At 34.7% G+C, this 22,924-nt stretch overlaps 1 protein-coding gene across 3 annotated transcripts; it reads left to right on the top strand.

The window, feature by feature from the left end:
• The first annotated feature begins 4,480 nt into the window (after positions 1–4,480).
• On the top strand, positions 4,481–22,590 carry LOC117907841 (hydroxypyruvate reductase). 3 transcript variants are annotated; one of them, XM_034821498.1, is made up of 10 exons: positions 4,481–4,694; positions 9,636–9,774; positions 9,972–10,116; positions 10,413–10,540; positions 13,316–13,387; positions 15,206–15,332; positions 15,413–15,537; positions 15,646–15,687; positions 20,107–20,319; positions 22,068–22,590. In XM_034821498.1, exons 1-10 carry the CDS (start codon positions 4,606–4,608, stop codon positions 22,134–22,136), a joined length of 1,149 nt encoding a protein of 382 aa, XP_034677389.1. In that variant the 5' UTR covers positions 4,481–4,605; the 3' UTR covers positions 22,137–22,590. The 3 variants fall into 3 exon arrangements, with proteins under 3 accessions (XP_034677389.1, XP_034677391.1, XP_034677390.1); XM_034821500.1 differs by having other exon boundaries at positions 4,482–4,694; positions 9,641–9,774; XM_034821499.1 differs by lacking the exon at positions 4,481–4,694 and adding an exon at positions 4,784–4,925.
• Positions 22,591–22,924: the final 334 nt, after the last annotated feature.

Below are 22,924 nucleotides of genomic sequence, written 5' to 3'. Positions count from 1 at the left end.
ACAAAGAAGAGTATTATATTTTTCTTGCATTGATGTTGTCCATTCAGGAATGTGCAAGGCTTGAATATGAGAATTTGGTTTAGTAGTGGAGGACACTGAGGCAACCAAGGCTCGAGGTTTGAAAATGCCTAACTTGGAATGAGTTTGCATAGGATGAGTAGAGAGTGTGGAGATATGAGGATCAGTAGGTAGAAGAGTATCAAAATTTTGGGTTGGAGATTCTTCTGATGATAAAGCAACTTTAGTTGAAGAGTTGGAGACTGGACTTGATTGAGAAACTGATGGAGGAGAATGAGAAGAAACATTAGAGCTGTCGGGCTCGAAAAGAGTTGGGATAGGAACATGAGTAGGAGGTTTGGAATGAACAATTTTGGATTATAGACTGCTGAAAGGAAATGACAACTCATTAAAAATTACATGCCTAGAAATAAATGTTCTTCCTGTTTCCAAATGAAAGCACTTGTATCTCTTGTGTGATAAACTATACCCTAAGAAAATGCAAGATTTGGATCTCAACTCAGGTTTGTGGTTGTTGTAGGGACATGTATAAGGAAAACACTCACTCCCAAAAACTTTTAAATAACATCAGGCTTTTGGTGATAAAGAGCTTGATAGGGTGATCAGTTCTTTACCACTGGTGTAGGAAGTCTATTTATCAAATAAACTACAGTTTCAAAGGCTTGTTCCCAAAATTTTTAAGGCATGGATGCTCATGCAAGCAAGGTCAGACCCATTTCGACAATGTGCCTATGTTTTCTTTCTACATTTCTTTGTTGTTCATGTGTGTGAGGACATGGATGGCTATGTTTGACACCAAAAGTTGCAAGGAAATTAGTGAAAGACCTGTACTCCCCACCCCAATCAGTTTGAAGTGTCTTTATTTTTTTGTTAAATTGAAGTTCAACAAAAACCTTGAATTGCTTGAAAATAAGGAGTGCATCAGATTTTTGTTTGATGGGAAACATCCATGTATATCTGGTAAAGTTGTCAATGAAGTGAATGTAGTACCTTTCCCCATTTCAAGAAGGCATAGATGATGGACCCTAAATATTTGAGTATATTAAGGGTTCAGTTGTCATAGAAGTGATTAAAAGAAAGCTTGTGTGCCTTTTTAAGTTGGCATGCAAACAAAAGAAAGACTGATTTTTATTACCATGAACTTGAACTTTACAATTGGACAGTAAAGATTCAACAACCTTCATAGAAGGGGTGTCCAAGGTGGTGATGCCATAGACCTACATTAGAATTCGAACTAGAGATAGATAACATTGAAAAACAACTTATTGATACTAAGGAATTATTCTATAGGCTTCTTGTGTTTATTTTTGAATCTAGATTTTGAAGTTGAAGTTGGTAAAGGCCACTTGATGTGTCAAGCTTTCCTGTGAGTAGAACTTTCCCTATGGTTGGATCCTTGACAACATAGAAAGAAAGATGAAATTCAATGAAGGCATTGTTATCAGAGGTAAATTTGGATACACTAAGCAAGTTCTTTGTTATGGCAGGCACACAAAGCAAATTATTTAAAAGCAAAGAGTTATTGTGAGAATGAATAGCAACATACCCAGAATGAGTGATGGTCAAACCTTGGCCATTTCCCACCAGAATTTTGTTGGTTCCTCCATACTTAATTTACTGGCCTTTCCAAGTTGTTAATATCAGGAGTAATGTGATTAGAAGCCTCTGAATCTAGATACTAGTTCAGATCATGGCTACAAGATTGGTTGTGTGCTGACTGACATTTAGGCCTTGATAGGTTTGATCAAATCTGTAATAACATATGACTGCCATGTGACCAAGCTTTCCACAAACTTGACATTGTGGCTTGGATTTATTTTGATAATTTCCTAGGCCTTTGCCCTGTCCATATACACGACCCCTGACAGAAAAATTGTTATTTTGTAGATTTTTGTTTTGAAAATGTTGAGAATTTTTACCTCCAGAATTATTTCTCTGATCATTGTTCATTGACGGATTGTTATGTTTATTTCTCTGACCTCCATTTGTGATATCTAGATGATTCTCTTGAATTAATAAAAGACTTCTGAATTCTTCTATATCAAGTTCACCAATACCTCCAGGTCTGGTGCTGATAGATGTGACAAAAGATTCATACTCAGGACTCAAACCATTTAGGATATGTTCGATTTGCTTTTCATGTGGCACCAAATGGCTAGATGCTGCCATTTTGTCTACAAACCCTTGCTTTTTTACCAGGTATTTAGTCATGGAAAGGGTATCTTTCTTTGTGGATTGTAGTTGAATTCGATATTGCCTATCCTTGCTCTTACTTGAGAGGTGAACAACTTTTCTAAGTTGTCCCAAGCTGCAAATGAGGTTGCTGAATTAATAATCTGAGCATGGATTCCTTCTGATAGTGATAAGAGAATCCAATTCAGAACTGTCTGATCATGCCTTTGCCATCGTAGATACAGTGGATTGATAGTGTTTGAATTCAGAAGAGTTTTTGGAGGACATTCTGTGATGCCCTTGAAGTGATCTTCTAAATCATAAGTTCTGATTATTGTGAGAATTTGAGATTTCCATAGTAGATAATTGTGTTCACCAAGCTTGATGGTCAGGGAATGGTTAAGGGTGTTTGATGGAAGCTGAGGTGGTTGGGTTGATTGAATTTCAGTGGCTAGACTATTCTGGACATTCAAAGAAGATTAGGGTGTTTGGTCTCCAGTGATTGATGCCATTTTTCAGGGTGATGGCCCTGATACCATAAAGAGAATTGCAAGTTTATTGACTTGAAAACATATCATACAATGAGGAGTTATTGCAGAATTTATAGTGAATCCAAACTGAAACAAAAAATGAGCCTTATCATATTGATCACTAGAATCCTTATCAAATCATAGGTAACACATTAAAGCCATGTTTGGAATACTGGAATAGAGAATGATAAATCAATTTCGTGTTTGAATTATTTTTTAGAATGAGAAGATGATGAAAAATTCATTGTTATGAAAACCAAATACTACTCTCGGGATAATTTTGATTCGTCTCTTTTACATAGAATTGTGACTTATTCTCATTTCCGTCTTATCTCTATTCCTATCCTTATGTGTCAAACACAACCTAGGGTGTGACATGCTTCTTAAAAAATGGTTTAATTTTTTATTTGATTTTTCAAATAACCACCTTGAAGAGATTCATAAAAATGAATTTTTAATTAATATTTTCATTTGGAAAAACAATTCAAACACATTATTGCACGATTGAATACAAATAAATTTGAAAACTAGTTTGTTGCTTTGTTTCAATTTTTTATAATTACTTTATTTTTTTAAAAAAATTATTTTCTTTTTATACATATAAGAATAATTTTTAAAAATTATTATAAAAATTTACATTTTCCGATCATAGTCATAAATTATTTAAATCAACTATTGATTTAAATTGTATCTGAAATCAAATTACAAAGGAAAGAGAATTCAATAAATAGAATTTAAAATGAAAGAAATTAAAATTTTAATTCCTTCTTCATGTTTGGTAGTAGATAAAATTGAAATAAAATAATTTTCTCCTTTGTTTAATATTGTAATAGAAATGAAAAGAAAATAACTTATTTTACTATTTTCAACATACTTCAACTACAAATATAAATATTAATAATTCTTAATTAAAATCAAGTGATATAAAAATATTACTAAAATGATATAAGTGACCTTAAAATTTGAAATTTATAAAAATAGAAGTTAATAAAAACATTAAAGGAATACATTAATTATTATAATAATTTTTTCCTCTTATTCTCGACAAAAGTATAGTAGATAGAAAAAAAGGAAATAATCTCTATATCGATTTAAAAGAACTTTTAGAGTAAATTACTTTTTTCAATACCTATGGTAAGAATTGTCAATCATATGATATCATGTATGCATTTTTAGGTTCAATTATTTATAACATGGTTTTATTTATTTGTATCTTGTAATTTAATTTATTATTATACTCTCATTTGACATGGTTTAAGAACTTGTTTGGCACTAATTTTGGAAAACGCTTTTTAGCTTTTCCAACACTTAATTTTTTTTATTATTTTAGTATGAGTTAGATTAAAAATATTTTTTAAAATTAGTGTCAAACAAATTCTAAATCTCATCGTACACATCTAAGGTTTAGATATCTTGTTTTACAAATACTATTTCCATATCTTAACACTTTCCTAATTTTTACGAGAAAATTTTATCATTAAAAAATAATAAAAACTATTAAAGTTAGGAAAAAAAAAATCGATGATATTAATATAATAAGGAAGAAAAGAGAGAGAGAAAAAACAAGAATATATACATGTCAATTTTTGGAGAAAAATGTAAAGAAATAAGGTAGTAGTGTTGAAAAAGACAAATTAAAATCCAAATTTTGTGAACTTCAATTATAAAAAATAAAAAAATATTTTCTATCAAATCTGAATGGAAATCCTTTCTTTGTATGAATTTCTTCCATTTCAAACTCGTTCATTTTTTTTTTTCCATCCAAACTGCTTGAGAAATTTGCCCATTTTTGGAAAACAAATTCGAGCACTGTTTTCGACTGGGCTCAACCCAGACGGGTTAAGCCCAAACCAGTACCGTAAAAAACCCATTTTCCAGTGAAAAAATGTCACAATCGTGCCATATGACGGCTATGGTGGTTTGTAAGCCGGCATTTGGGATTGTTTCCAAAGTAGCGTTTCAATTCTTTAGCAGGTAGCCACCCAAAATTCGAATTCCCCATCATCTCTATTATCAGATTCTCTCTGGGTTTCTTTCATTTTCCTTCATTGTTTATTTGTTTCTGGTAGTTGGTGCACGTGTTTGATTGCTAAATTTTCATGAAACTAACAAGAATTTAGAGGACCCATTTTCTGGGTTTAAAATTGTTTCATTTGCCCCATTTCTTCTTTTGAGTGTTCCAGGAAATTCATTGATGTGTTTGGAGTAAGTTCTGATAAACTGAGCAACTCTTAAAGGATCCGTTTGGGCTCCCTGCTTTTATTAGGCATTAATATTTGCTAGAAATATTTCATTTTCATGGTTCAATCTACTGTTGGGTGTGTTTACCTCTTTGTTTGTTTCTGTCAGGTAATTGAATGAATTTTGTCATACCTAACAACCATTGAGAGGATCCATTTGGGCTCTCTGCTCTGTTGGGTCATCATAAATTGATGAAATGATTTCATTCATATAGTTTAATTTAGCAGTCTGTTCTTTTATTTGTAAGTGTATTTTTGTTCTCAGGTACTTGATTGATGTGCCTGTTCAGTCAATTTTGGAGGAGCAATTAGGCTTTCTGTTTTGTTGGGTTATTATCATTTGCCATCAATCGTAGGCAAACTAAAAAGCATTTAGAGGACTCACTTGGGATTCTGCCTCATTGGGTCTTCATCATCCGCAAAAAGTATTTCATTTACATGACTTATTTGCTAATTGGCAGGATGGTCTATTTTTGAGTTTGCTTTGTTTTTTGTGCTCTTCTCTCTCTCTCTCTCTCTCTCTCTCTCTCTTTCTGTTTCTGTTTCTTTTTTGTTTGTTGGGTTTTTATGATTCGTAGCAAGGTGGTATTATGGGGTGTATATAAGTGTTATCATCATCACTCAAATAATTGGCTGTTGGAGAAGAAAAGGAAAATGCTGAAAGTTAATAAAAATGGAGTTCTGTCTTATGCATTTCCATCATTTTTTTCTTTATTCTTTTGGAGATCCAAATGGAGCCTAGATGATGCTGAGGAAGAAGTTGGTGGAAATAAATAGTACCATCAAAATCTAAAAGTCTGAACGAAAGCTAAGATCCATGTTAACTGGTGGAAGGCATGACAATACTAACAATGAGAGTGAAAAGGGGAGCTCTTAGGCAACTTACGACACTTGTGAGGGGGAAATTGTAGTTTCTGGGAGGATGGGAAAAGGGAAAAAGGTTCAAAATTAAGGCTGGTAAGAACATAACACAGTTGCTTTAATTCTAGGATAGATTCATTTGGGGTTAGAGTAATAGCTGCATTATTAAGATTGTGGGTCTTTTGCTGCAAGCTAGTGGGCATTCTTATGGAACTTATAAAATGTAAAGTTGATTATTTCTTATAGTCATTGAGCTTGCAGGTCCACTGAAATGAAATGTTTCTGTAGTTTGCGGTGAATTCTAGGAACAACTAATTTACCATTCATTTGGACCAATCTGTACTAACTTGCTTAATAATTTTTTGAATTCTTAAGATCCCAGAGTCTGTGAGTATTTCTGCTTTAACATAGTCGGCTGTGATGTGAGAGGTGAACAATGTTACGAGTTTGATCTCTAAAAAGGGGTGATCTTGGATATTTAACAGTTGATTCCCTAAGAAAATTTATAGTTCTTCTGCGCCTGGTATAGGAAAGACATATTGTCTAATCGTAGGTTATAGAGCTTGGATCAGGCCATGATATCCCTTGAGAGTGTTAAATTTCAGAGAAAAACTTTCAAGGAGACTAAAATTGAACAAGTGATTTCCAGAATGCATAGTGACAGGATTACAAATCTGATGGACTCTCTATGGCATTTTACCAAGAGTGCAGGAGGATCATCAAGCCAAACATCTTTTGAAACCTTAGGGAGCTCCAATCTAACACTATTTCAATTTTCACCGCCTTAGTTCCAAAGATATAGTATCAATATGATATAGGATTTTAGATATTTTAGCTTCATGGCGAGCCTATATAGGTTAATTACCATGTCTTTTTCTGAATATCTCTACAATGTGCTTTTAGACATTATGTCTTCCTCCCAAGTGGCACTGTCAGAGGGAAAAAATTCTTAATGTAGTGCTTATTGCTAATGAGATTACGGATGAGAGATTAGATCTACTCAGGTTGGAGGGAAGAGTCGTATCCAAAGCAGATTTTGAAAAACCCCATAAGCATGTGGAGTAGGATTCCTTGACCATACTATGAGGGAAAGAAGATTTGGCAAGGGTGGCACTTATGGATTCTAGGTATTTTATCAAATGACAGTGATCTGATGCTTATAGCAAGCCAGGCTTTCAGTGTTCTTACACAAGGGGGCCCCTCCTCTGTGTTATTACCTTTGGCGGTAAATGTCATTTGGCAGATAATATTTAGAGCAGGAGGCAAGGATTACGGGAAGGTTTTCATGTGGATTGGTCCACACTCCAAATGTCTTCTAATCCTTAGAGCCTTCAGGATGATCTTTGGATTTAATTCTTTGGTTGAGTGTGCCATTAGCAAGTGGCCTACAAAATGCCTGGGTGGAGCCTCAGAGGTTTGGGTTTCTGGAACCAGATATCTCCAGTGGGGGTAGGATCGGCCTTAGTTCAGTCTTATTTGTCTCGTATCTCTGCTTATTAAATGATACATGTATACTTTAAAATTCCTATGAAGGTCACCTCTACTATTATTATTTGATCTGGCATGGGGAGTTTAGATGTTATTATCATTAGTAAGTGTGGTCTTTAGTTTAATAGGTGGGGTCAGAAGGAATTCTCATCTCTGCCTTAAGAAACCATTTCCAAATGTCTTAGGTTTTCCCTCTAAATGAGACTTGTTTTCCATAATGGCATTAAAATTCAGTTCTTGGAAGTCCTTTGCGGGTTAAACAGCCCTTGAAAATTTCCCCTTTCTGTCTTTATTGAGTTTTGAGGTCGAGAGAAGCTTCCTATTGTGAACCTCTATTCCCTTCTAACAATTCTTCTTCTGGAACTTTGATTTGAAGGAAAACCTTACTGATTGTGACTATCCTTTTGTCTCTTGAAGACATCTGCATGTCCTCATCTGTCCTGAAAGTGTTGTTAGACTTTGTAGGTAAATGGGGTTTGTTTATCTTCAATTCTTTCTATACCTTATCCAAATGTGAAAACAGGTCTTTTTTCTGCCTGATTTTATAGGATAAGACCAAAGCCCTTCTGAAAATTAAAGCATTTGCACTATAGCAGCTCAACAAGAGGATCAATTGCTCTCCAAAGCAACCCTACAAAGGTAATAGCCCAAAAATGTAGCCCTTGAGGCTTGGCTCAAGTGCTTGGGGTGGGTTTATGGGAGTTTCTAGGTTCAAATCCCAATGGGGACAAAAAAAGAAAAAGGGAAAAAAATTACCTATAAAAAAAAAAAGCCCAAAAATGTACTTGCACATGAGAAATGGAGTGAAGGCACTTTTTTTTTTCCTTTTTCTTTTGTCTGGGGTTGCTCCTATTGACTGAGAATTTATTTGGGTGGCTAGAATTGCTTGCATGGCTTTGAAGGAGATTTGAATTATGATGGTTTATCTCCATTTTTTTGGGGGGCTTTAGGAGGTGGGGGGGGGGGGGGGGGAAGCACTCAGTGCAGTATAGTCCTCTGGAACAGTGGCTTTTCAGCTCCTATTTGGGTCATTTGGTTGGAAATTACCAAGGGGTGGTAGAAATTTCATTTATTTATTTGTTTGTGTTTTTTATACAAGCATATAAACTAATAGAGAACCACGAACATCGTGTGGGATGCATCCCTGCCTTTTACTTCTCTGGCTGTTTTGGGCCTTTCAGAAATCTAAGGAATTCTCTGAATTTCCATTTAACATCATGGTTATTAGGGGGTTACTTTCTGGGGAAATGAGGGTAAAACAAGGAATAATCTTCAGATAATTCCTCTGTAAGTTTTCTTACTCTCAAGTGGGTGTTCTTAAGTTATCTAGGCCAGATGGGCTTGGAAGGGGTTATTGGAACTATTTATAACCTACTTTTAGCTTATCCTAAACATGCAGGTTTTGATTTGCTATGCAGTTGGAGATTTGAGCCATTTTAGTTGCTTTGACAATGGGAATTTCTAATATTACTGTAGAGGCAGGTTCTTTCTGGTCATTCCTTGGGCCTCTTTTAGTGGGGGGAAGCCCTTAGTGGTTGAGTCACCAGATTTGGAGATTAAGGATGTTTGAGGATGTTTTGCTTCTTCGAAGCCTAGATTGTCTAAGAAATTGGCTAATGTGCTGACCGAGACTGGATCTTGGACTAAGATGTTTTTGTTGGGTTTCATGTATCTTTATGAGGATTTTGGTGGTTTTATTGTATGGTTTTATGCTTTCCAGCTCTTCTCTTTCTTCTCAAAGCCAGATCTCTCATCCTCCCTATTGCTTGTACCATTTATTCTTTTACTTAGTGATCATCTGTTATGAAAAGAGAAAAACATCCTAGTTTTCTTACAGAGATCCACTTCAACCTTAAATTAGTTTTCTTGGTTCTATTATTACTTCATCAATCTAACCATATGTTCTACTATCTAAATCATTAACATAATTTTTAGGCACTTATGATTTGGTCCTAGACACATGAAAATATACAATGCAGATATAGTCTGTTTCAACTTCTATATACCTGTTCTTCTCATTTTATCCTAAGCAGTCATCTTATGGTGCACTATGCATCTGTCCTGCATGGGGGACTACAACCCTACTTCATATTTCTGTGCAATATTAATTCCAAATTTGCTAATTTTTTCTATTCTTTTGTATGGCATTATGCATGGGTAATTTCTTCATGCACTAGGCTTCTCTTTTTCCCTCTCCTTATTACTTTATGGAGAAGGAATTAAATCTTCGAGTGATAAATGAGCAATGCAGAAAAGAAATATTGTATTTTCCTTTGATTGAAAAAGCTCATTTTTGCTTTCATTTTTTAATTCTGAGGTTTTTCAGTGCAGTGTTTCCAAGGAAGATAGACAAAATGGTTAAGGATAGCAACGGTTGCATCACTCGTCTTCTCTTTTGTGGGCCAAATTTTCCTGCTTCAAATAAATACACTAGAGAATATTTACAAAACTACCCATTTATCCAGGTTTAATGTTGTTGCTTATATTTATTTTTCTTTTATCCTTTTCATATGAAAATTATAACGCACAAAAAAATAATAACACAGATATAACAATATATCAGTGAAATAAGCATGCCTGTTATAGCATTCAGATTTTCTTTCTCTGAAATGTTGGGCTTATATAATGTATCAATTAAATATTTAAAGCTCCTATTTTGTAGGTGGATGATTCTTCCTTTGAAGAGGTGCCTGATGTTATTGCTGACTATGATATGTGTATAGTAAAAAGCATGCGGCTAGATTCAAATATTATTTCTCGTGCAAATAAGATGAAGCTTATAATGCAGTTTGGTGTTGGGCTAGAAGGTGAGTATCATATGTTACTTATTTCACTACAGTAAAAGTTATTGGGTTTTGATATTTTCACTTGAATGTCATTTAATATATATATATATATTTTTTTTATAGGTAAATTTATTTCTTCTTTTTTTTTTTTCCTTTTTTGGTCCCCATTGGGATTTGAACTTGGAAACTCCCATAAACCCATCCCAACCCTTTTTTCACTTGAGCTAGGCCTCAAGGGCATGTCATTTGATATTCTTTTGCCTTTATGTTGCTGATGTGCCATCCAAATTGATAGTGTCATACATCTTTGCATGAAGGTGTTGACATCAATGCTGCTACAAAATGTGGAATTAAAGTCGCTAGAATCGCGAGTGGTGAAACTGGTAATGCTGCCTCATGTGCAGAAATGGCCATATATCTGATGCTGGGACTTCTCCGGAAGCAAGTATGTTATTGTAGAACCTGTTTATTTCCCTAATTGGTTAAATCCTATGCATTTTTCAATTTCTAAACAAATTATATGGTGAGTTTAACTTTTTTCTTTTATACTTATATGAGTATACCACTTATTTTGAGCCTTTCTTCCTAGATTAATATCACATTTTATGCAGGCACATATGTTTTTTGTAGCCTTATCTTTCTTTCTTGCACAGTAACTATTCTGAGCTGTTATGATTCGTTTTTGCCTATACTGATTGAATTTATTAAACTTTCATCAACTTTCTCGACTTTCACCCTCAAATTCAGTACTGATTGAGTGATTTTAACTAGAAATCAAGGGTTAGTGCCAGGATGGCGGTTCAATTGGCACCTAAAATATGAAACTGGAAAAATGTCATTTTAGGAAGTTTCTTTTTCATACCTAAACAACTAAAACTATGTTTTTGTCTTCTGATAACACCATTTGTATGGACGATGCATTTCATTTTTTTCCCCTTTTTGAATAGGAAATGATAATTTGGAGTGGAGTGACTAGCATATTACTGCAAACATATGAAATATTTGAAGTACCTTGGCACCTGAATTATATGTAATATTTTGAAATTCATTTTTTAGTAAGATTCCATGTTTTTGCCAATGTTTTCACTGAAGTTTCACAATATTTAATAGAATTCTGAAACAAGATTTCCAAATTTAAGAGGTTCAAACTTTCTGTTAAATCAGAGTTCTATTTTCTTTTGGATCTCAACCTTATTAGGGCTATTAAGTCTAGTGTAATGTAGTAAAATTTGTTGTTGGTGATGAAGATGGCCTATGATATCTCTCTTTCTTCTTAACACCTCTTATTGTTTTTTTGATCTATCTCTTTTCTTTGAATTCAATGTTTCTTGAAATTACTTTGATGCTTTTTGCCTTGTTATCACTGCAACTATGAGCTTAGGTTGGATAATTCCTCAAGATACTCAAAATATGATTTTGGGAAGCCAGATTTGTGATATAGTTTGAGGATCTGTTTGGATTCTATTCCTTGTGGCCTTACTTACCATTTGAATTGAAGTTCCCAGTAGTTTAGTGTGATAAGCATAGATCAGAGCATCTTTTGTTGTTGAGTAGTTTGATTTGTCTGTCTTTGTTCTTGACATGTCGCTACATCTTCACATCTCAATTCTTAAGGAGCTTTTTCATCCCCTACTGGTGACATATTCCTAGAACTTCTAAAGCATGGACACTTCTTAAGGCTCTTATTTGATAAGGTTGGATACAATTACTCGTTGGGTACAAATATATATGCATTGACTATGCACCGTGCACATCGCAAATTCAAAAGTAACATTTGATGAGTTGGACATGTTCCAGATGTACTTAGGACATAACCTGATACATTTAGGATATGATTGAGTTCCAAACCACATTCTCTGCCTTAAAAAAAAAAAAAACGCATGGTTCTCATATACTAATTGAAGTGTTTTTTATTTAAAAAAGGGTTAAATACACTTTGGCCCTGGGGCCTTTTTGTCCTTTCATAGTTTGCTTCTCACATTCAAAATTCAACAATTAGCTCCTCCAAAATTGTTAAAACAAAACATTTTTTTTGAATGGTGCTTACTTTCAGTTATAGAAAAACTTATGTGCCCTGCGCTTGACCCAAATATGAGGGTATAAGAGTCACTCAAAGGGATTAAAACCCTATATTATTCTCTTACACTTTCAAATCATGCTGGCCACATGGTTTTTTTTTTTTTTTTTGTTAATCAAATAAACTCCATCCAGAAAAGAAAAAAAGAAAAACAAAAGTAGAGTAGCACTCTTTAGCAATTTTAAAGGGCAAATTGTTGGATTTTGAATTTAAGTGGAGCAAAGTGCAAACAGCCCTAATGGTTGAGTGATCCAAGTGTATTTGACCCTTAAAAAAATATGTAATTGTAACTGATGACTTCTTGTGAACTATAAAACCATTACAGAAAACTGTGCAAATGAGGTCTTTGCTTGCTTTAGGCCGTTTAGTTCTCACACTCAAAGGAAAGAGGGAGATATGATCATAGAATTGTTACAAGTGATGACCACAGAATTTTAGATGAAAAAGGCCTCAATTTTAGGTTTTTCATGTATGACATAATAATTATGTAAAAGGAAATACTTATTGTAGCTATATCTGCAACATATCAGTATCCTACTTGTTTTTGGGATTTTTTGTGAGCATATCAAATCCTTATTTATGAGAGCAATACCAACACAAGAAAACATAAAAAGATAGAGCGCACACACGCAGAATCTACCATGTGGTTCACTGTTAATGTGAGACCTCATCCACTTTGTTGCTGTAGACTTTCCACTATAATCAAAGAAAAATTACAGGGTGATCTCACACCTCCCGGTGATCTTCTCTCCTTTGCTTTTCACAATGGAAAATGACCACCCTAATAATGTAGGCTAATACATATGTAAAACACCCAACCCCCCCCACTGTAAAGGCTCATCCATAGTCAAGGGAAAGAATGCACAGTATAATTAGGCTCCACGCACTCAACAGTCAGAAAAACTTAAAATCTACTGACTTAGCTCTAAATTCATCATAGCTTCCTGGCTTCCTTTGTTCTTGCTGCCTTCTTTTACTGGGTTTGGATTCTGTTATTTCTTCAGTGTTCTAGTGACCTTTCATTAATCTCGGCCCTTGGGAGTTTTTATGATTATCTAATAATCATTATTCCTTGTTCTCTTGCAATCTCCGGATCAGTTTTTTATATGTTGATTTTCTTCATAATTTGGACTATTGTTGCAGAAAGAGATGCAGATTTCTTTAAAACAGAAAATAGTTGGAGAGCCTATTGGTGATACACTATTTGGAAAAACTGTGAGTATCCCTTTTGTTGGTCAAGCCATTATTGGGATTTTTAATTTTTTGGTTTTTCTTTCTTTTCTTTCTTTTTTTTTTTTTAAACCTTTTTCTTTGCCTTTGTGTTTGTGATATCCAAGCATATTTTTTCTCAACAGCAACTGCTTGAAAGTTTGTCTTAGTATGATTGCTGAATAGGTAGTTGAAGATTATCCTCTTATTCTATTGCAAACTCATAAAAATGGCATGAAATGTTTGCCTCATTGGGAATGGCAAGAAAAACAACCTGAAAGGCAATTATTTAGCTGAATAAATGGCCCTGTGTAAGGCTGAATGATGAAACAGGCTATTGTAGCTAGCTCCAAACATTTCAGTAAGTTTTTATTTTTGTTGGGTTGGATTTCTGTGAACTAATAAATGGAGATGCAATCATTTCAACAGTGGTGTAAAAGGAATGAACATTTAAAAGTGAAGAATAAGCTAGATTGGTTTTCCTATGCTTAGAAGTTATTGACAAGCAGTGGGTTTTAAATTATCATGTGATTGAATTTTTCCTAGGAAAGGTAGGGTGTTGGTGGTGGATGTTTGCACTAAAAGAAGAAATGATGGGTTCTTGGAGAAGTTTATAATGGGCTGAGGTAAATCTTGATAAATTACTTACAGAGACATGGCACTGAAAAGTCACTGGTACTGAAATAGCAGAAAAAGAAGAGAATCTAAAAGATGAAAGTCATTCACCTAGGTCACTATGACTGGAAAGTGATAAAGTTCAATTGCTGCTAGAGAAATAGGTGCTACTTGAAATCCATGTGGGCATAAATACAAAGAAACCCCATAGGAGTATACAAATTCTTATCTGAGAACCGTTGGTGAGGACAATGAGAATGACTGTCCTTGTGCATGAACTTTGAGGAGTATTGGTTATCATACATATGGTGTTTCAGTTTACCAGTTAAATTAGGGATTGCATCATGGATTAATTTGTAGTACAAATCTTTTCTTTTCTGGATAATGATGGAATGGTTGCTCATTTGCAAAATTGAGTTATCTGTTGTATTTTGTCGCAAATAATGTGCCATCAATTGATGAAAGTAAATGTGAAGTGAATATTGGACTTGAAGGAATAAAATGGAATGATGGATTTAATTTCTTTCAAACTCTTCCTTTGCTGGCAAAAAGAATGTAAACGATCAACAAGTGAGACAAATAACACACGCGCATGTAAGATTTTGTGAAATGGAAGACACAAATGTTACAAATAAGTAAGCTATGTCTCTCCATTTGATTAGTCTATTTCATTTTTTACATGGCCTGGCCTCTTCTGATCTATTAAGACATTCATATGGAATGTAAATCATAAGACAAGGTAGCAGAATAATTTTTGCTCCATGTGCTTCATTGTAATTTGTCCCTCATTCCCCTCCCCCCCTATTTGATGAAATACAATTTGGGGATAGGAAAGAGATCTGTTTGAGTGGAATCTAAACAACCCGGGGTTGAATGATATTTTAGTCTCTGCAATTGCTAGTTATGTATATTTCATCATATTATATCTAGCATGGGTGTTTAACTAACTATAATCATAACAAGATATTAGTAACAGGAGAGTATTTTAGCAATTCGGATATGTACCTTCTTATTAAGCTCCCTTATCTATTTAAATGTTGGAACTCATTTTGAATTACAATATGTTTTGGTGAACTTTTGTAATGGTTTGTAATTATTTCAAATTACAATATGCTTTAGTGGAATTCTGTGTCATCAATGGAATTAACTATCATCACATAGCCTATTATTATTTTTCTTAAATAGATAGAATTTTCTTTGCTCATGTAGGTATTCATTATGGGGTTTGGAAATATTGGGATTGATTTGGCAAAGCGCTTGCGACCATTCGGTGTAAGAATTCTTGCTACAAAACGGAGTTGGGCCTCTCAGTCTCTAAATTCTAGCCAATCAAATGGTATGTAAGAACTCATAGACTAAAACAGCAAAACTCATTGCTGGGTAGTTGCTAAGTAATTGTCTTTGTCATATTTTCAGGGTTTCCCACTCCAAATGATAATGCTGATGAATTGGTTGATGAGAAGGGTGGTCATGAAGCTATCTATGACTTTGCAAGCAGTGCTGACATAGTTGTTTGCTGCTTGAGATTGAATAGTGAAACAGTAAAAACCAGCATTTTTACTTTTTGTTGTTCCCCTTTTATGGGCTTCTGCAGAGAATGCTTTTTTGTTTTCTGATATCTACTTGATTTTGGATTTTTTAATTTTCAGGCTGCCATAATAGACAAGAAATTCATATCTTCAATGAGGAAGGTTTGTTTGCTTCTTGTTTTTATATGCAGTAGTGAATTTTGGAAGAAGCTTAATTTTTCTTTTTATTTATTTATTTGGCAATGATAAATTTGTGTTTTTACCTCATTCGCTTATTAAAAAAAAAATGATAAAACTTGTGCCTTTCATAATTATCATTAATGTGCCTTGTGAGATAAGATGGGCTACCTTGAGTATGAGTTTTCCTGTGATACTGTGAGATTTTCTTGACTTGTTATAGCTCTAATCAAACAAGAAGCAGTAGGATTTTCCACAGCTGTCTTCTGGTAGTGTAAACATGCGAACATCCAAGAGAAATATCAGACTAAGGAATGAAAGGGACAATGAGACGCTTGTCAGTGAAGGTGTTGTGGACAATAGTTCCAGTGTGGCTTATGGTTATTGGTACCTGGTCATATTCTTTATCAAAGTTTGTGTTATTCTCGTATCTGCTGGTTCCTTTTGATTAATAAAGAAAGTTTTTCTTCTTTGCTTATGATCTTTTGCTCCGATGTTCTAGTTAAACCAAGGTAAGCACTGAAAAATGCTGTCCCTTCACTGGTGTTGATGTGTTTGTACTTCGGTTTAATTTCTTATCAAATTAATTACCTAAGATGGCGGCAGATCTACGAGATCCTTTTCCTTGTTTTGCTTATCGTGTGCTTATTGTGCCCTGACCTGATAACTATCAAATTTATATTATAGGCTGTACTTTGTCACCAAAATAAATTCCTTCTTGCCTTCTCTTTAAGGGTCTCATTAGCAGCAAAGTAAGGGAGCCATTATCAGTCACCACTTGAATCACATTCCTCGTTTAAATCTGACCTGATAACTATCAAATTTATATTATAGGCTGTACTTTGTCACCAAAATAAATTCCTTCTTGCCTTCTTTTTAAGGGTCTCATTAGCAGCAAAGTAAGGGAGCCATTATCAGTCACCACTTGAATCACATTCCTCGATTAAATCTCTTCCAATGAGGAATCTGGCTATTCAGGCAAATATACACATGCTGTCAAATTAGCATAAGTGTCCATGGATTTAAGAAAACATTTCCATTAGACTAATTGAAACACAAAACATTACTGTGCACCTAGGTTTTTCATTCAAGTGTTTTTCACAATAATTACCACCTCTTTTTTTTATTTTTATTTGGAGGTACCCTATGGAAGGTTGTGCCATTTGGCATCAAGTTATTTTGAGTATCTATGCGACACATCCTGATGGATGGGATGCCAAGAATATAATTAGATGGTCACATCGTTACCCTTGGAAGGCCATTGCTCATTGTCTTCAAATTTTTTCTACACACTAGGTGGTGATGGGACCAGAAATTCGTTTTTGGGAAGATCTTTGGTGGGGGGACCAATCTCTTCGTTTACAATTTCCAAGACTGTTCAAAATCATCACTACTAAAACTCGTCTTATTTCAGCTATTATGGGAATAACATTTCTTTGTCTTGGAATCTAGTCTTCAGATGAAACCTAACTGATGAGGAGATTGTGGATCTTGAAAGACTAAAACCTTTACTTTCCCTTGTTCATTTGATTCCTTCTGTTTCTGATGTGAAAGCTTGGATTCTGTCCTCTTTCAAAATTTTCTCAGTTAAATTTTTTTTCTCAGCCTTAGCTAGTGTCTCAAATTCTATTCCTTTCTACCCAACTAATTTTTTGTGGAACTCAAAAGTCCCCTCTAAGGTCAGGGCCTTTGCTTGGTTACTGGCTCATAAGAAGGTAAATACCAATGACATGTTGCAGTTGAGAAGACCTTTCAAAGTCCTTAGCCCTGATTGGTGCATCCTATGTAGGAGGAGTAGAGGGATGATTGATCATCTTTTCTTGCATTGTCTGATTACTTTGGGATTGTGGCACATAATTTTTTCACAGGCTGGGATGGAATGGGTTTAGCTTAGCAATATTTGCGATATGTTTGTGATCTTCTTCAAGTGTTTTGGGAATTCTATTAGAGGCAAGACTCTTTAGAGGATCAAGTCTCTCTCTCTCTCTCTCTCTTGTGGATTGTGTGGAGAGAGAGAAATGGTAGGATTTTTGAGGAGATTTGGAAGACGCTAGAGATGATGTGGGATCAGCTTGATTTTTATATTTCTTTATGGGATTACTGTACAAACATTTTTAAACCCTATCCTTTGAGTGTAATCTAGCTTCGTTGGCTCCCGTTATGTACACCTTAGGGTTGGGTTTAGAGGGTCACGGTTCTTTTACTTGAATAGGCATTTTGTTCCTTTTGTATAGCCCTCCTTGGGTTAGAGGAGGTTTACGTAGTTCTTTTGATCACACGACCTTTTGTACCTCTTGTATAGCCTTCCTTGATTAGTGGAGGTTTACTTAGTTCTTTTGATCAAGCTTTGTACTTCATGGGGAGGATTTCTCATCCTTCTCATATCGTTTTTCTCTATTAATACATTTATTTTGTTTCTGATAAAAAAATAATTACCACATTTTTTGAGTAAGCCTAACATTTTAAAAGGATGGGAGCTCAATCCCCTTCCATGATTAATGGTCAAATCCATCATTAGTGAAACGAAGGGCTTTTAACTCAATGAAACGACAAAGTTGTCTTTGAGAACCTACAGATGTTTAAACATCCTGCTTGGTGGTTCTTCACCATCACATACAGGGTGAGAATTTTGAAGTTTTTACGACTATGAATATTACATTATGATCTAACCCATAGAAGGGTTCATAAGTTAAGCATAAAGTAAAAGATTTCACGGAGACTTGGAAGATTGGTTTTTTTGCTACCAAATGTGAAATTAAAAAAATGATGGACATTAATCTTTTGTAAAAGCTTGAAACTGTTCATGGTACCTCCAACCAGATTTACCTGCCAAGCTGGATGGAATTTCTTACTTTTGTGCCCCTTTACAATAATTTTGAATATTTATGGCTACTATTCTTGGCCTCTATATCCTTTATTACTTCTTGAATAGAATTACAAGCTGATCTCACTCTTGACAAGCTTGTCTAGATATTACTTTGTTTAATAAGAATTTGAGATCAGTTACTGAATTTTAAGAGGCACATATTCCATTTTTTTTTTGTTAGCATGTAGTTTTACCCATTAAATATTTTAATTATAGTTTGAGATTTGTTGTTAAGCTGGAGGACAACTTAGGTTGAGTTTGGTCTAGAAAATGTTTTATAGTTTTCACTTTTTTTTTTTTTTTTTTTTTTTTTTGCAAACAGTTCCATTTCCCATCTCTTTTTTTTTTTTTTTTTCTTCCTGAAAATCTGTTTGGTTGAGGAATCCACCACGGTGCTTTTAGTGATTTGTAATGGATCTCATTAGATGTTTTAAGTGATCTTGTCCACCTTTGTGTTGTCAACTTCTTGGGAAAATGTTTTTAACTTCCCTTAAGAAAATAGGGCCTTATTTTTTTCTCTTTCCTTTTATTAGAGTGTCAAATTAAGATCATATCAAGTCGTAGACAAGATATTGGCTGTCTTTGGAGAACCATAAGAAAACTCCATAAGCAACAAAGCTACATTAATTATACCTATCAAATATATATAAAACTACATTGATTATGTATACTAACCCTATTCTAATTTCCTTATAATTCTGTGAACAAAGCTATGATTTCTTAACATTTAAACTGAGTTGAGTTCTATATCTTGATGGTGTTCACTAGTTCTTCCTGTGCCTGAGTAATAGTGCTAATCCTTTCAAGTAATGGTCTATTTGTTACAAACCTTACTTTCAATTTTTAAGAAGAAAGAATTCCTTCCTCAAGCTCCATTCTGCTAAGTTGATATTGAAAGTAAGTGTTACTATCAAAGTCGAGACATTAATTTAGTCAGTTGTTCATAAAAAAAGTGATGCTAATGCTTTTCTTCAAACTAGAAGGCTTAGGAGGGTCTTTCTTCCACCTGCTATTCATTTTATGAGAAATGGCAAGACTAGGGGTATCGGCTTTGGCTTAGTCTAGTGACTGTCATTGTGGAAAAAGTTTCTTCTCATTGTGGGCCTAGGTTAGGTTCTCCCTTGAAAGCCAGGCTTAGTGAAAATGGTATTGTAAGATGCTCTGTTCTTGCATTGTTTTAGGAGCTAAGAAAAAATTGAGGGTAGATATAAACGAGTCTTGTTAAGGATAAGGTTGCTTTTCCAACTTCCCTGTGGACTTTAGCCATCAAAGAAATTTTGGGTCCCCTTTAATTTAGAATTATTGGAAAGATGCTAAATAAGTAACCTTTTCAAGTCAGGTCATTTCAAGTGCTCTTTTTAATGCTAGTTGATCTAATGTTGTGGCCATTTCAAGTGAGTCTGTTGTTTGGCTATTCAGTTTACCTGAATATATTCTATTTTGTGCAACTGAAAAGTAAATCAAGAGAGAGAGAGAGAGTTTAGATAATGTTAGTATTATGTCTTTGCATATTTATATTTATATTTTGTTTTGTTTAGGGTGGCCTTTTGATAAATATTGCCCGAGGGGGTCTCATGGACTATGAGGCTGTTGCTTATCACCTTGAATCTGGCCACTTGGGAGGCCTGGGGACTGATGTTACTTGGACTGAGCCATTTAATCCTGATGACCAAATTTTGAAGTTCCAGAATGTCATAGTCACACCACATGTTGCAGGGGTTACAGAACATTCTTATAGATCCATGGCTAAGGTATGAGCTTATAATCATCTACTGGATTCTTGTTGCTATGGTGTATTTAATTTGATTTTAGGCAATAGCTGTTTTATCTCATATTTGTGAGTTTATGATATTTGTAATGATTTGCAAGGAAAATGACTCAGCCTCTAGTTTTGAAGCTTTTTTTCTTACTTCTTTTCCTTGGTAGTAAAATAAAAATTTCTAGAAAAAACACCACAAAATGGATGAACTCTAGTAGAATGGAAGTGTATGAGGAAACACTCAGGAAGAAAAGAAATGCATAACAAAAAACAATCTCAGGCCAGATCCTATCTCTCAATGCAATAAAAAAATGTGAGCTTCCTTTCTAGGACAATCGCATAGACTGCACAAATAGACCTTGGTCACAAGTCTTCATCCTCAAAACTGTCATCTCCATCCCCAAAGAGATCCTCCTATTGGGCTCCTTCTATAAGCACCAAAATGGGCTAGGATCACCATTTTCAAGACTCTCATTCCTCTTGCCTACAAAACTGCTCCACTGACAGACCAGAGCATCCCTACTGGATATAGGCATCACCCATGAGATGCTTAAGACAGAAGAGTAAGACCCACAATGATTGAGCCACCTGAAAATAATTTTTGGATTGGCCATGGAAGTTGTTTCAGCTGCATGTGCTGTAGATAAATGGGCTTGCCATGGGTAAATCCAGGGATTGGTTGAGGGGGCCATGACTCAACCAAATTCCCTCTTCTATTGTTATGATTTACTAAGAGTTCCTTCAAAAAACAATAGAATGACTCCTTCAAGAATTTTGCCTATTGAATAATAGCTTCATTGTTATCCTTTTATGATTACTTGAAAGCCCCAATTTTAAGGAATGATTCCTGGAATCAGCCCTGGTTGCTCATTTCACATGAATAGGTTTGCCAAAGTTCTACAATTCTCTTCCCCCCTCCCCCTGGTTTCACATGTAAACATAAAATTAGGTATTGGCGCATATACATTATTTAGCAATCCTACATACTCTCTCTCCTATTCCCAGCCCTCCCCCTCATTCGCTTTCTTTTTCTCTGTTTTGTATAGTAGAAAAGTGTTGGCTATATTAATGCCAAATGACATGTAAGATTCAACAAAGCCTATTTACCAACTGCATACTTCTCTGCACAGAAAAAATTAAGACCCCAAATTCTCCAAAGTCTCCTGAGGAAATGTATATAAAGGTACTATTTTTATTTGTGGTTGACAAAATGTCTAGAGAAAGTAAAAGGCTTTGTGGGCTATGCAGATTACTGGAATAGTTCTGACTCTTAATTGCTTGGAATCCTTCTAGGTAAACATGAATTAGTTTGACAAATTTTTGTTTGTCAATCATGCACTGAACTTAGTTAACAGTTTACTTGACACAAGTAACTCATCCTTTATTTTCTTGTCAACTGAATTTCTAAAGCTCATTGCGATTAGATGTACTAGTATGAGAACTATGGACTAACCAGTCATGGTTGGATCATTTCCTCATGAGAGTTCTGCTGTTAGGGTCATGATGCATGATCTTTCTTTTCCTTCTTTCCCCCTGAAATTTCTCGACTAAAAGTCTGCTGCTTTCAACAATTTCTTTTTCCAGCATTGTGAATGACTACTAGTGAATCCCCCTTGGGGCTCTTATCTTTGCCAGTCTCTTAGAAGTTTTGCTCATTTTTGTTAATAAGATGTCATTTCTGGCTCACTTCATGATTTCAGTCCTCTTCTTCTCCTGGATCTGCTAATTGTACAATTACAGGTTGTAGGTGATATTGCCCTCCAACTTCATGCTGGGGCTCCTCTGACAGGATTAGAGTTCGTCAACTGAACCGGTTTAGAAAATTGGTCAATTCACTGAAATTATTTGATTCAGATGCCCATTTCCTTATTCAAAAAGTTGAGTAGATCCTTGTGATATTAAAGACTTTATGTTAGTTTAAAATTAATGGATTTTCACAGGTGAGAAAGAAATTGGTCACAGGCTGCTCCATTGCTGTTGTGTTATGTGCTGAAATGCAATTTGATGGCAGGGATTAAGCCAAAAACCAGGAAAATTAAAAAAAGCCAAAAACCCAGACTGGTAAGCAGGGATTAAGCTTAGAATTATTGTAAGAACTATGTGCTGAAATGCAATTTGATGGCTCAATTTGATCTGTTGATAATCGATTTTAGAATCCTGTAGGGTGCTCCTGCTGTTAATTTGAAATTTGAATGACTACCCTATTTACTTCGACCTTGGGAAACTATTAGCTTAAAAGAAACTTCTGATTATTAGCTTAAAATTGAATCTCATTGAACTGTCAACTGTCTACTTACTGTGGGTAAATTAGAATGAAATGTACATCTTCATAGTAATGCTTTTATGTAAAAGGACACACAAATTGCTGTGGCCTAGCTGAAGTGGTAGAGGGTTGGAAGGGTCTAGCTGAAGTGGGTAAAGGGTTGGAAGGGCTTGTGGGAGGCTCAGGGTCTAAGTTCCAAATGGGACAAAAGTCTACTTATATTGATACAAAGGGAGATGCTTCAGTGGCTATTTTTTTTTTTTTACTATTGATTCTTATTTCAATTTTAATTTTTGAAAATTATATATGTAATTTGTATCTTATAAGATAGATA

This window comes from Vitis riparia, chromosome 18 (genome assembly GCF_004353265.1).
Source record: "Vitis riparia cultivar Riparia Gloire de Montpellier isolate 1030 chromosome 18, EGFV_Vit.rip_1.0, whole genome shotgun sequence".
Classification (NCBI taxonomy): domain Eukaryota; kingdom Viridiplantae; phylum Streptophyta; class Magnoliopsida; order Vitales; family Vitaceae; genus Vitis; species Vitis riparia.
This window is presented reverse-complemented; position numbering and strand designations above follow the sequence as displayed.

What these genes read in the sequence shown, in the direction of transcription:
- LOC117907841 (XM_034821498.1), top strand. Translation starts at nt 4,606, where the DNA reads ATGTCACAATCGTGCCATATGACGGCTATGGTGGTTTGTAAGCCGGCA. An exon ending in AAATTCTAGCCAATCAAATG is followed by an intron (nt 15,333 to 15,412) that starts GTATGTAAGAAC and finishes TCATATTTTCAG; the next exon opens with GGTTTCCCACTCCAAATGAT. An exon ending in TGAGATTGAATAGTGAAACA is followed by an intron (nt 15,538 to 15,645) that starts GTAAAAACCAGC and finishes TTTAATTTTCAG; the next exon opens with GCTGCCATAATAGACAAGAA.